The following is a 13,477-nucleotide window of genomic DNA, read 5'->3' on the forward strand; positions in this document are numbered from 1 at the left end:
AACCTCATCTCTGTCTCCACAGGTCCTTCTGGCTCTGTCCCTGACACTGCTAGGCAGGCAGGATCTCCACCCACCGTACAGGTCACTCCTCAGCTGGAGACCAAGAGCATCGGGGCCAGCGTTGAGTTCCACTGTGCTGTGCCCAGCGACAGGGATACCCAGCTCCGTTGGTTCAAGGAGGGAGGTCAGCTGCCCCCCGGCCACAGTGTGCAGGATGGGGTGCTCCGGTGAGTAGTGCGAGCCAGGACTGACTCAGGATCCAGGCTCATGGCTCACATAGTTTGAGTTACATCATTGTCTCTGGAGCCCAGCCGGAGTCTGTTTTCTTGGCTGTGTAACAGGTTGCATGAGAGTGTGATTATCTGAAACCCTTGGGCACTTGTCTGAAACCTAGAAGGTCTCAGTAAACTGTGGCTTTGCTCTTATTATGAGAGGAAGGAGAACAGCTCTGGGATCAGATATTTACAAGTGACCCCAGAACTCAATCGTGAATTTGGTAATTGTGTGACTTGACCAGGGTGACAGTAAACCCTAAGAACACAAAGAGGTCTTCATTTAAAACACATAAAAAGCATGGTGGGGGGCCGGGAGTTTGGCCTAGTGGTAGAGTGCTTGCCTAGCATGCACAAAGACCCAGGTTCAATTCTTCAGAACCACACATATAGAAAAAAGCCAGAAGTGGGGCTATGACTCAAGTGGTAGTGTTAGGTTTGAGAAAACCCAAGGACAGTGCTCAGGCCCTCAGCCCAAGCCTAGGACTGGCAAAAAAAAAAAAAAAAAAAAAAGCATGGTGGCCCCTGTCTTCTGCTTCCAGGTCATCAGAACTGGCCATTAACAATGTGGGCATTTTTATTTTTGTTTTTGTTTTGCCAGTCCTGGGGCTTGGACTCAGGGCCTGCGCACTGTTCTTGGCTCTCTCAAGGCTAGCACTTACCACTTGAGCCACAGCACCACTTCCAGCTTTTTCTGTATATGTGGTAACCGAGGAATTGAACCCAGGTCTTTGTGCATGCTAGACAAACATGCTACCACTAGGCCAAACTCCAGGCCCCAGTGTGGTCAGTTTTGACTCCCATACACTGCAAAGCCTTCACGATTGGTTTCACCTCCTGGTATCTTCTGTTCTTTTCCTTTACAGAATCCAGAACTTAGACCAGAGCTGCCAAGGGACATATGTCTGCCAGGCTCACGGACCATGGGGACAGGCCCAGGCCAGTGCCCAGCTGGTTGTCCAAGGTAAAAGCCTGGCCCTTGCTAAGAGCAGCAGGGGTGCCCTGTTCCAAAAGGTCCCCACATGATTGTTGTTTTACCTGCGCTGCCTGTCTAGTCAGGGGCTGGATAAGTACTGTGAAGGAGAAAGGAAAAAAGGAGATGAGGTGCTGGTGGCTCACGCCTGTAACTCTAGCTACTCAAAAGGTTGAGATATAAGGATTGTGGTTCAAAGCCAGCCTCGGCAGAGAAATCTAGGAAACTCTTATCTCCAGGGAATCAGCAAAAAGCCAGAAGTAGAGCTATGGTTCAGATGGTAGAGTGCTAACCTTGACCAAAATAATCAAGCATGAGTACCAGGCCCTGAGTTCAAATTCTAGTACTGGAGGCTACGATCTAAAGCCTCCCAGCCATGCTAACACTGTGTCTCCACCATGCCCTCCACCCCAGCTCTGCCTTCCGTGCTCATCAACACCCGCACCTCCGTGCAGACCGTGGTGGTTGGTCACACTATTGAGTTTGAGTGCTTGGCACTGGGAGACCCCAAGCCTCAGGTGACATGGAGCAAGGTTGGAGGGCAGCTGCGGCCTGGCATCGTGCAGAGTGGAAGCGTCATCAGAATTGCCCACGTGGAGCTGAGCGATGCGGGACAGTACCGCTGCACGGCCACCAACGCTGCTGGCACCACCCAGTCCCACGTGCTGCTGCTAGTGCAAGGTGAGGCCCTCAGGGACCATGGACGCCAGGGATGAGGACCTGGGCAGGGGCTTCCTGTGCTTCACCATTGCTCTTTGCCTGCCTTGCTCCTCCTTTCTGCTATCTTGCAATGTTCTATCGCCTGTATTGGCAGCAGATGTTAGAGTTAGGTGCTGCAGGGGATTTCTTGGGCTTCTTGTGTATTTTGGATGTTAGGCCTTTGTCAGATGTGTTGCTGGTAAAGATCTTTTCCCAGTCTATTGGCTTTCTTTCTGGTTTAGTAATTATGTCCTTTGCTGTCAGAGACATTTCAGTTTGAGGCAATCCTATCTTCTGTGCCTTTGGGACTCAGTCTGAAAAATTCCTGCCTATGCCTATAAGTTTCTCCTCTTGCACTAATCGCAGTTTCAAATCCAATGTTGATGTCTTCAGTACACTTTGAGTTGATATTGGTGCCTGGTGACAAATAGCGATCCAGTTTTTCCAATACCAGTTATTGAAGAGGCTTTTTTTCCACCATTTATTTTGGGCTCCCTTGTCAAATATTAGATAACTGTTGATATATGGCTTTATTTCGGGGTCTTCTAGTCTGTTCCATTGATCTTCAAGCTGGTTTTAGTGCCAGTACCACACTGCTTTCGTTATTATAACTCTGTAGTGGAGTTTGAGGTTTTTGTTTGTTTGTTTTTGCCTAAAATTGCTTTGGCTAATTGAGACTTTTTTTTTTTTTTTTTGCTATGATCTCAGGGCCTGAGCACTGTCCTTGGGCTTTCCTCAAGGCTAGTGCTCTACCATTTGAGCCACAGCACCACTTCCAGCTTTTTCTGTTTTTGTGGTACTGAGGAATCGAACTTGGGGTTTCATACATGCTCGAGTGCTAGCACTCTACCTCTAAGCCCCATTCCCAGACCCTGGTGTGCTCTCTTGAAGTGGAATTCTGTGCTAAAGTCCTTGTACCTACCACTGTTTGATCAGAGGGATCTTGGGTTATTCCCTGTCCTACTCCACCATCTTGATTCACCTCCAGTCTTCATACCTTTTATGCCTCAGTGCTACATTCTCAGATCACCAGAGGGCTGCACAAATTGTGCCCCCAGCACACCGCAAGTTGAGCGGACCTACCTCCAAGTCCCAGCTCTCTCCAGTTTCATCCATGCAGCCTGGATAAGCAGCCTCAGTCCCCTCCTCTGTGGGATGGGACCAGTTCCCCCTCAGGGGTAGCATGAGGGCTACATGAGCCAGAGCCACACTGGACGCACGGACAGTGTCTGTCCTGGTACTGATGGCCCGTGTCTCATCCCTCTCAGCCTTACCCCAGATCTCAACACCCCCGGAGGTCCGTGTGCCCGCCGGCTCTGCAGCTGTCTTCCCGTGCATGGCCTCAGGGTACCCCACTCCCCACATCACCTGGAGCAAGGTAAATGCTGGGTTCAGCCCGGTGGGCCTGCCTCTCAGTCGAAACCAGACTTGAGCCATGTCAGCACCCTAAGACCTGGCACAGAGTAACCGTCGGCCTTTGCCAGGGGGTGGGGGCAAAGGCAGAGGTGGGAGGCGTGTGGACTGAGGCTGGGCACTCAGGGCTGGTGTTTGCAGCTGGATGGTGACCTGCCACCCGACAGCCGCCTGGAGAACAACATGCTGATGCTGCCTGCCGTCCGGCCCCAGGATGCAGGCACCTATGTGTGCACTGCCACCAACCGACAGGGCAAGGTCAAAGCCTTCGCCTACCTGCAAGTGCCAGGTAAGATGACACCTCCCCCTGCCATTGTCATCGAGCCAACCCCCTCCCCGGCGCCATCCTCTGTAACAGTGCCATCCGCCCACAGAGCGGGTGGTACCCTACTTCACCCAGACGCCCCACTCCTTCTTGCCGCTGCCTACCATCAAGGATGCGTACAAGAAGTTTGAGATCAAGATCGTCTTCCGGCCCGACTCTGCCGATGGTGAGTGTGAACAGCGTGGGTATTTGGGGCCTGCATTCCCACGGAGACCGGGCAGCCCCCAGCCTCCCGTGCCCGGCCCTGTGTCCCTCCTTCTTGTTTCCTCTCCCACTTTCTATACCTTCCTCTCTCCTCCTGCCCCCTCTCACCCTGTCCTTTCTCTCTCTCATCTCCGGTGGGCCTTTGACTCTCACTGCCCAGGCCTCCTGCTCTACTCAGGTGAGTCTCTGCCTCCCTTGCCTCCTTCAGGCAGACCACAGCGGGTGCATGAAGCAGCTCAGGTGCACACAGCTGGGGCTCTCCCCTACTTGGAGCATAGAGAGCTCAAGATTGCACACCGTCCCTGGCCATGGGTGTGTGTGTGTGTGTGTGTGTGTGTGTGTGTGTGTGTGTGTGTGTGTGTGTGTTTGTGCATGTGTGTACGCACACGCTCCAAAGAGAGGGATCAGCTTCAGCTTGGGTCCTCCAGGGTGGGGTGGCAGGGAGGTCCTCACACAGCTGTGTCTCCAGGGATGCTGCTGTACAATGGACAGAAGCGGACCCCAGGGAGACCCGTCAACCTGGCCCACAGGCAGCCTGACTTCATCTCCTTTGGTCTCGTGGGCGGGCGGCCTGAGTTCCGGTGAGACTGTCATTCTTCTGCAGAAGGGCAGGGTAGGGACCAGACACAGGACTTCACCTGATCCTACACTGCCTGGGCTGAAGGAAGATGTGGCTGTTGATTGCATCTGCTGCAGTACGCACAGTGTGCCGTCAGGTGTAACCCAAGTCGGGACCTCCAGACTTGGTGTCTCATGCTTATAATCTCAGCTACTCGAGAGAATAAGTCATTTGATGCCAGCTTCAATGAAAAGTTTATAAGACTCTATCTTAACCAATAAGCTGGGTGACCCTATGTGAAATATTCCTAGGGGCTGGGAGTTTGTCTTAGTGATAGAGTGCTTGCCTAGCATACATGAAGACCCAAGTTCCATTCCTCGGTACCACAAATATAGAAAAAGCCAGCAGTGGTCTTGTGGCTCAAGTGGTAGAGCTCTAGCCTTGAGAAAGCCCAAGGACAGTGCTCAGGCCCTGAGCTCAAACCCCAGGACAGGCAAAAAAGAAAAAAAAAAAAAGCGATGGAGATGTGGCTCTCAAGAGGTGGAGCACCTGCCTAGGAACAGAGGTGGGGCTAGAGGACATGGGGCAGAGCCAAGCATGGGTTAGAGTAAATGGTGAGGAAGGACAAGGCAGGTGCAAGACTGGAACAGAGCAGCCTCAGAGCCTGGAGATCAGGAAATGATGGCCCCACCTGTGGAGCCCCAGCCCCTTACAAACCCCTCATCTCCACTCTCCTGCCCCACCCCATTGCACCCCTCGGAGCAGGTTTGATGCGGGCTCTGGTATGGCCACCATCCGCCACCCCACGCCCCTGGCCCTGGGCCAGTTCCACACTGTGACCCTGCTGCGCAGCCTCACGCAGGGCTCTCTGATCGTGGGCAATCTGGCGCCCATCAACGGGACCTCCCAGGTGAGAGCTGACTCCACTCCCTGTTCCCAGTGTAGCCCTGCCTGGGCCTTCTGGGCCTGACATTCCCGACATCCCTAGGGCAAGTTCCAGGGCCTGGACCTGAATGAAGAACTGTACCTGGGTGGCTACCCTGACTACAGTGCCATTCCCAAGGCTGGGCTGAGCAGTGGCTTTGTGGGTAAGCCCTTCCTCACCCCTGGCCCAAGGCTTTGCTGAGAGCTGGGGGAAGGCACCACAGGCTGCCTGGGTGCAGGGACTGGCTAGCTCTGCCCTGGCTCATTCCTTCTGCCCACCCTTAGGCTGTGTCCGGGAGCTGCGGATCCAGGGCGAGGAGACTGTCTTCCACGACCTCAATCTCACCGCACACGGCATCTCCCACTGCCCCACCTGCCAGGACCGGCCCTGCCAGGTGGCCCCATGCCCACACACCACCTGGCTGCCCCAGTGGGGATAGAGGGATGCAGGGGGCATGGCCTGACTTCTGGGTCTGCTTTACAGAATGGAGGCCAGTGCCAGGACTCAGAGAGCAGCAGCTACAAGTGTGTCTGCCCAGCTGGCTTCACCGGGAGCCGCTGTGAGCACTCTCAGGCCCTGCATTGCCACCCAGGTGAGTGCCCGCCTGGAGCCAATGTCTGCCACCCCTGCCACAGGGGTGTCCATCTACCCCATTGCCACAGACCCCTCCCCAGAGTCCCATGGGCTCTCTCCGCAGCCCAGTCCTGCTCCTAGGTCCCTACAACCACCCTGCTACCAAGGTACCATCCCCCACTGTCACCACAGGTTAGATTGGGAGCAGGTGGGTGACACAACCATGCACCAGATGGATGATGAAGCCTAAAGGCCCAGAGTGTGATCCAGGCTCCCTTCCTCCCCTGGGGCTGTGAGGGCTGCATGACCACAGGCACATGGTCACTCTTTCATGCCCACTATCCCCTGTCCACCCTCTTTTGGACACATACACACCACCTATGTGGCCTCCACGGTTGGCCCAGTTTTTACAGCCAAGGCCTCAAATGGATAGCGGGCAAGACTGAGGCACTATTTCCCCCCTCACTGGCCCTTCTATCTCTAGAGGCCTGTGGACCTGATGCTACCTGTGTGAACTGGCCAGATGGCCGAGGCTACACCTGCCGCTGCCACCTGGGCCGCTCGGGGGTGAGGTGTGAAGAGGGTGAGTGTGAGAACACGGGGCTCAGCAATGGCTGGGCACTCTAGACATGACAGGCCCTGCCAGTGGTCAGTGTGATCCCCCAAATCATGTGGCCCCATATCCACCCAGCCTGAGCCCTCTGAAGAGGACCCTGCTCATCCTGCCTGTAAGGACAGACTAGTGGCTCCTGGGCACCGCAGATGCTGCTGGAGCATCTCCAGCTCCAGCTGGTCCTGGAGCTCTGGGACAGGGAGGAGTGGGCAGGAGTCTCAGGGGAAGATGAAAAGTCGGGATCCCCTGGGGGACCCCACTGGCCCTGGCTGAGCTATGGCTGCCACAGGTGTGACGGTGACCATCCCGTCCATGTCGGGCACTGGCTCCTACCTGGCACTGCCTGCTCTCACCAACACGCACCACGAGCTCCGCCTGGAGGTTGAGTTCAAGCCCCTGGCGCCAGATGGGATCCTGCTGTTCAGCGGGGGGAAGAGCGGGCCTGTGGAGGACTTTGTATCCCTGGCCATGACTGGTGGCCACCTGGAGTTCCGCTACGAACTGGGATCAGGTAAGCATGGGGGCCAGACACAGATGGGCACCTGGGTGCCAAGATCCCTGCCCTCCTTGGCTCTTCATGCCCCCAGGAGACGGGAAGAAATAACACCCCCCCCATCCCTGCCCCTAGTGGTGTGAGATTCCCACTCTGCTCACATCATTTTGGGATGGGGCCAGGCGTGGCTTGCCCACTACCACCTCACACCCAGAGCCCAACTCTGCCCTGTGTCCTCCCCAGGGCTGGCTGTCCTGCGGAGCCTGGAGCCACTGGCCCTGGGCCGTTGGCACCGAGTGTCTGCAGAGCGCCTCAACAAAGATGGCAGGCTGCAGGTGAACAGGGGCCGGCCCGTGCAGCGCTCCTCTCCCGGCAAGAGCCAGGGCCTCAACCTGCACACCCTGCTCTACCTGGGCGGAGTGGAGCCCTCCGTGAGGCTGACCCCAGCCACCAACATGAGCGCTCACTTCCGAGGCTGTGTCGGCGAGGTGAGGAGCAGTCCCTGGCACCTCCGCTTCCTCCCACGCGATGGCCGCCTGCACCAGGGGCATCTGGGACACACAGCTGGCGTTCCCTCCCTCTCTAGGGCTTGGGCTCCTGCCATCTTCCCCTGCTTGATGCTCTCTGCAGCCACATCTGTACCTCTTCCCCCCGACACACACACACACACACACACACACACACACTCTCTCTCTCTCTCTCTCTCTCTCTCTCTCTCTCTCTCTCTCTCATATATATATATATATATTGAACATGCTTAAAGGAATACATTTTTACCATAAAAAAGTGAGAAATTATAGAAGAGCATAAAAAAAGGCATCAAAGGAAGGAATGCATTTAAACCCATGTGTGACGATACAAAGCATGATATGGCTGTATAAAAGCCATGCGATAAAAATAAACTTCATTAAAAAAACAGGCATTCAGAATTGGGGCCGGGAGTTTGGCCTAGTGGTAAAGTGCTTGTCCAGTATGCATGAAAACCCAGGTTCGATTTCTCGGTACCATATACATAGGGGGCAAAAAAGCCAAAATTGGCACTGTGGCTCAAGTGGTAGAACTCTGGCCTTGAGAAGGCCCAAGGACAGCGCGCAAGCCCAGGACTGTAAAAAAAAAAGAAAAAAAAATATATTAAATCCACTTATATTCCTAGTACCTATTGATAACTACTTTTAGTATTTCTGATTATTTAGCTTTTTTTTTTTTTCTTTTGTTTGTCCTGGGGCTTGACCTCAGGGTCTGGGCACTGTTCCTGAGATCCTTTACTCTACCACTTTGAGCCACATTCCACTTCCAGTTTTTGAGTGGTTAATTGTAGGTAAGAGTCCCATGGGGGGGTGGCCTAGTGGTTAAAGTGCTTGCCTAGCATGCACGAAGACCCGGGTTCAATTCCTTGGTGCCAAATATATAGAAAAAAGCTGGAAGTGGTGCTGAGGCTCAAGTGGTAGAGCTCTAGCCTTGAGAAAGTCCAAGGACAGTGCTCAGGCCCTGAGCTCAAGCCCAGGACTGGCAAAAAAAAAAAAAAAAAAAAGAGTCCCACAGGGTCTTTTTTGCCCAAGATGTCTTCAAACCACAACCCTCAGATCTCAATCTCCTGAATAGCTAGGATTACAGTTGTGAGCCACCAGTGCCAGGTGCACCTGTTCCTCTTAGTTCCTCCATGCACCTGTGCCCACAGGTGTCTGTGAATGGCAAGCGGCTGGACCTCACCTACAGCTTCTTGGGCAGCCGGGGTGTTGGGCAGTGCTATGACAGTTCCCCTTGTGAGCGCCAGCCCTGCCTCAACGGTGCCACATGCCTGCCTGCGGGAGAGTATGAGTTCCAGTGCCTGTGTCAGGATGGCTTCAAAGGTGAGAGCTGGCCTAGAGCACGGGAAGCTCCAGAGGTCGGCACCCCGGGGCTCAGGGGCCACAGGCAATGGGCAGCCCCTGTAGCCCCTACTTGCCCACCCACCTCGGCCTTGGCCTGCAGGAGACCTCTGTGAGGATGAGGAGAACCCCTGCCAGCTCCGAGAGCCCTGTCTGAATGGCGGCACCTGCCGGGGCACCCACTGCCTCTGTCTCCCTGGCTTCTCTGGGCCACGCTGCCAGCAAGGTACTTACCTGGTCCTGGCCCTCTCCACATCCCTCTGGGGGCCTGGGATGGAGACACTAGCTGACTACATATGCTCACTGATGGACCCCTCTCCTCTCCATAGGCTCCAGGCATGGTGCAGAGGAGTCCGATTGGCACCTGGAAGGCAGTGGAGGCAATGGTATGTATCCCTGTGGCTTTATCTTCTCCCTGTCTCAGTCTCCTCTCCCACTAACCCACATCCTCAGCTCTGCCTCTAAGCAAAACAGGCCAACGTGCAGAGTTTGAAAGGTTTAATAAAGAGATATGTGGCCACACTGCCAGAGCCTGCCTGAAACAGTGACATGGCCACATGACCTTGGTAGCCCTTTGAACTCCTGAACTCACTTTTCATTCTCTGTACTTATACATTCAGTCAACAAACATCTCCTAGACTGGGAATGTGGCTTAGTGGTAGAGTGCTTACCTAGCACGCATGAAGCCCCGGGTTTGATTCCTCAGTACCATATAAACAGAAAAGGCCAGAATTAAGTGGTAGAGTGTTGGCCTTGAGCAAAAAACAGCTCAGGGACAGTACCTAGGCCCTTAGTTCAAGGCCCAGGACTGACAAAAAAAAAAAAAAAAAAAAAAAACTAAGAAAGGTGTGGTGGCATATGCTAACATCCCAGCTTTGTTGAGAAGCCTAAGGCAAGTGGATGTGGTGGATGTGGGGCCAGGTGTGTACCGAGGCTCTCTATGTCAAAAATAACCAGCCACAGACAGGGCTGGAAATGTGGCTGGATGAAGGAGCACCTGCCTAGCAAGCATGAAGCCTTTAGTTCAAACCCCAGTACAACCTTCCAAAAACAATGCTTTTTGTTTTTTGGGGGGGTTGCTAGTCTTGGGGCTTGAACTCGGCCTGAGCACTGTCCTTGGGCTTTCTCAAGGCTAGAGCTCTACCACTTGAGCCACAGCAACACTTCGGGGTTTTTCCATATATGTGGTACTGAGGAATCGAACCTGGGTCTTCATGCATGCTAGGCAAAGCACTCTACCACTAGGCCAAACACCCAGCCCCCCAAAGTTCTTTTTTAGACTTGAAATGCATGTTTATTAGCACATTAAATAACAAGCTGCAGCACTGATTGTAATAGTTGCCATAGTTTCCAAACCATCCTAATCACAGACAATTTTTAGAAGGATTTGTAGCTACTACACTGTGATAAGCAACTGTATCAGTGATGGTGTCCCAGGGCCTGGCTGCCACACCAGCTGTCAGTGACGGGAAGTGAACACAGCATTGTTTTCCCCTAGTCCTGCAGTGGGGTAGAGGGGCTGGGGGAAGCGGCTCTGGACTGCCATGTGCAGCAGGGGAGCAGCGGCTCAGCACCCCCACCCTCCCGCAGATGCTCCTGGGCAGTACGGAGCCTATTTCCACGATGGCGGCTTCCTGGCCCTCGACGGTGGCGTCTTCTCCCGAAGGTGAGATGGGAGTTGGTTGGAAGAGTCTACAGGCCCAGGGTGGAGGATGGGGTGGTGCCTTCCATCTCCTCACACCGCCCCCCGGCTCCCCCACAGCCTGCCTGAAGCCCCTGAGACCATTGAGCTGGAAGTCCGGACCGGCAGTGCCAGCGGCCTCCTGCTCTGGCAGGGCGTGGTGAGTAGGCTTCTATCCCAGGATCTCAGGGGTCCTGGGACAGGAGATGAGCCTCTGGGTGGCCAAGGCAGTGGTGGGAGAGGAAGGTGAAGGCTTCAGCCCTTTGTGGGGACTCAGCTGTCCAGGCTGGGGGCTCTGGAGAACCTGTGCTTCCTTGGCAGGAGGTGGCAGAAGCTGGTCACAGCAAAGACTTCATCAGCCTTGGGCTGAAGGACGGACACCTTGTCTTCAGGTGGGTCCTGGTTCCTCTTCTCTCTTTCCTCGCACCTTCCACTCCCAGCACCCCAGCCACACACCACCTGCCTCCTCCTCCTTCTTGACCTACACCCCAGTCCTGCCCAGCTCCCACCCTCATGGGCCTGTATCTCTGCAGCTATGAGCTGGGGAGCGGGGAAGCCCACCTTGTCTCTGAGGACCCCATCAATGACGGTGAATGGCATCGGGTGACAGCGCTGAGGTAAGGGAGCCAGCCAGGCACTAGGGGAAAGGACCTGAAAGGGTTAAGAGGCACAACACTACCATCACGCTCGCCCCCCAGGGGCGAGGAGGAGACATTGTACTCAGAGAATGTGAAGAGCTAGCCACTCCACTACGGCAACTGTGCCATGGGGCATTGGCCAGGCCATAAGGGATTCCATGGGCTGCACCCCAGACTCCATCACTCCAGGGGGTGGTGGGAGAATCCCTACTTAGAGATTTACAGGCACACATTAGTTACCACAAATGAGGGAAACCATGCAGCCTGTTTCTTTGCTTTACTTAATACAGTTTTCTCCAAATCTTTTCCATTCATTACAAATGGTACATTTGTATCAGCATAAAGAATGGTATCATTCTTTACGATAGATGTGTAGAATTCCGTTGTGTATATATACCATTTTGTTGATCCGTTCATCCACTGAGGGGCCTTTGGGGTGATTCTATATCTTAGCTATGGTAAGCAATGCTGCAGTGAATGTGGTTGTGCTGGTGGCTTTAGTGTGGCCTGGTTTGTGATCAACTGGATAGAGTTTGAAGAGCTAGGGGTGGGTGGTTGTGGGACCAAATCTCATCTAGTGAGAAAAGAAGGCACTCAGCAGGGGACATGTCTGATCTGGAGTCCCAGCCTCAAAGGGATGGAGTTTGGGACAAAGGACCTGACCCCAACTCCATTACAGAAAGGGCCGAAGAGGCTCCATCCAGGTGGACGGTGAAGAGCTGGTCAGCGGCCAGTCCCCAGGCCCTAATGTGGCAGTGAACACAAAAGACAGCATCTACATCGGTGAGTTCTGGTCTGGTCTGAACCCAGCCTGTGGCCCTGGGTGGAAATGCCTGCCCTGCAGAGCCAGAGCCTCCAGCTGGCCTGGCTTCCCGGGCTCCCAGCTGACTGCCCCCTGGCTCCCTCCACAGGCGGAGCCCCAGATGTGGCCATGCTGACTTCAGGCAGGTTCTCCTCAGGCATCACCGGCTGCATCAAGAACTTGGTGCTACACTCCACCAGGCCTGGTGCACCACCCCCACAGCCCCTGGACCTGCAGCACCTCGCCCAGGCAGGAGCCAACACACGCCCCTGCCCCTCGTAGGCACCTACCTACCCCCCATGGACTCCCGGGCAGTGCCCAGCCCATCATTGTCGACTATATTATTATTAATATTATTATGATTTTTGTAAGGAACTGAGGCAATGCCACGCTTTGCTGCTACACCCTGGGCTGGGCTGGAGGGTGGGCGTGCCACCTCCTGCACACGTGCCAAAGCCCCCAGGCTACAGGGTAGGCAGAGGGGATAAGAGTAGGTGGGCCACCAGACTTGGGGGCAGGAGCAGTGGCCAGATAGGCCCAGAACTCACCTCTCTCCTCCCACCCAGACAGAGCCCCCTCCGCCCCCCAATATCGAGCTGGGCTGTTTATTTTTGCAGCCATGGGAAATCCTCATTCCTATGAGAGCCAGCCTCAGTTTACCGCCTGGTGACTTAACCAGCTACCTGAAAGGGAGGAGGGGCTTACAGTGGCTAGGATGCTCCCCTGTGCCCACTGCAGAGCAGAAGGCAGCTCCCCTGCCCCCACCAGCCCTGGCCCAGCCCCTCCTCCACCCCTAGCAGCCTCCCTCCACCCAGCCTGCATTCCACCACCCTGCACATGACCCAGGGCCCCCGTCCTCAGGGGCTGCAAGGGAAACCCCTCCAACCTCTAACCAGAGCTGCCAAAGCAGAGCCCAGTACCAGAATCCTGCCACACCAAGCCACACTCCCCATCTCTGGAGGTGAAGGCCCAGGATGTGAGGGAGAGAAGCCAGGAAGATAAGTGCCTTGGTGGGGAATGGAGGGGACATGACAGCCCCGCCCATCTGGGAGCCTGAGGACCCTAGAAAAGCAGTCCCCGAGTCTGGCATTGGGGTACCTGGCCTTGGGCTCCAGAAGGGACCCTCCTGTGGTCTTTGTCTTGATTTTTCTTAATAAACGGTGCTATCCCCGCCAGGGGTCTATTGTCTTGGACTGCAGCCAGTGGGTGGGGCAGAGCAGGGCACGGCAGTCTGGGGGTGACGAGGGTGGTCACAGTCCCTGCCAGGGGGTCATGCCCTTTCCTGACACCTTCACCACCTCACTCTCTGCAGGATGGGGCTCTGTGGGCTGCCTCCAGAGACCCTCACCTGGAAGGTGGGACTTGGCACAGCCTGAGGCTGAGAAGGCTGAGTGGCCAGGCCAGAGCCAGCCAGCTGGCCAGGCCACCTGACCTCAGCA

General features: G+C 55.1%; 1 protein-coding gene across 1 annotated transcript in view; it reads left to right on the forward strand.

The window, feature by feature from the left end:
- Hspg2 (heparan sulfate proteoglycan 2) overlaps nucleotides 1–13,163 on the forward strand; it is a 98,952-nt gene extending 85,789 nt beyond the window's left edge. Inside the window, exons 76-99 of the mRNA XM_090335613.1 lie at nucleotides 23–227; nucleotides 1,139–1,236; nucleotides 1,660–1,926; nucleotides 3,213–3,322; nucleotides 3,499–3,646; nucleotides 3,732–3,848; nucleotides 4,047–4,064; nucleotides 4,356–4,467; nucleotides 5,211–5,355; nucleotides 5,434–5,533; nucleotides 5,655–5,764; nucleotides 5,854–5,962; nucleotides 6,428–6,526; nucleotides 6,846–7,067; nucleotides 7,293–7,537; nucleotides 8,728–8,899; nucleotides 9,021–9,143; nucleotides 9,247–9,303; nucleotides 10,508–10,583; nucleotides 10,680–10,758; nucleotides 10,920–10,990; nucleotides 11,132–11,215; nucleotides 11,916–12,019; nucleotides 12,148–13,163. Coding sequence (XP_090191739.1) covers nucleotides 23–227; nucleotides 1,139–1,236; nucleotides 1,660–1,926; nucleotides 3,213–3,322; nucleotides 3,499–3,646; nucleotides 3,732–3,848; nucleotides 4,047–4,064; nucleotides 4,356–4,467; nucleotides 5,211–5,355; nucleotides 5,434–5,533; nucleotides 5,655–5,764; nucleotides 5,854–5,962; nucleotides 6,428–6,526; nucleotides 6,846–7,067; nucleotides 7,293–7,537; nucleotides 8,728–8,899; nucleotides 9,021–9,143; nucleotides 9,247–9,303; nucleotides 10,508–10,583; nucleotides 10,680–10,758; nucleotides 10,920–10,990; nucleotides 11,132–11,215; nucleotides 11,916–12,019; nucleotides 12,148–12,320 — 3,044 coding nt within the window. The 3' untranslated portion in view covers nucleotides 12,321–13,163. The remainder of the gene's footprint in view (nucleotides 1–22; nucleotides 228–1,138; nucleotides 1,237–1,659; nucleotides 1,927–3,212; nucleotides 3,323–3,498; nucleotides 3,647–3,731; nucleotides 3,849–4,046; nucleotides 4,065–4,355; nucleotides 4,468–5,210; nucleotides 5,356–5,433; nucleotides 5,534–5,654; nucleotides 5,765–5,853; nucleotides 5,963–6,427; nucleotides 6,527–6,845; nucleotides 7,068–7,292; nucleotides 7,538–8,727; nucleotides 8,900–9,020; nucleotides 9,144–9,246; nucleotides 9,304–10,507; nucleotides 10,584–10,679; nucleotides 10,759–10,919; nucleotides 10,991–11,131; nucleotides 11,216–11,915; nucleotides 12,020–12,147) is intronic.
- Nucleotides 13,164–13,477: the final 314 nt, after the last annotated feature.

Source organism: Megascapheus bottae, chromosome 6 (assembly GCF_031878675.1).
Source record: "Megascapheus bottae isolate mThoBot1 chromosome 6, mThoBot2.hap1, whole genome shotgun sequence".
In the NCBI taxonomy this organism is placed as follows: Eukaryota; Metazoa; Chordata; class Mammalia; order Rodentia; family Geomyidae; genus Megascapheus; species Megascapheus bottae.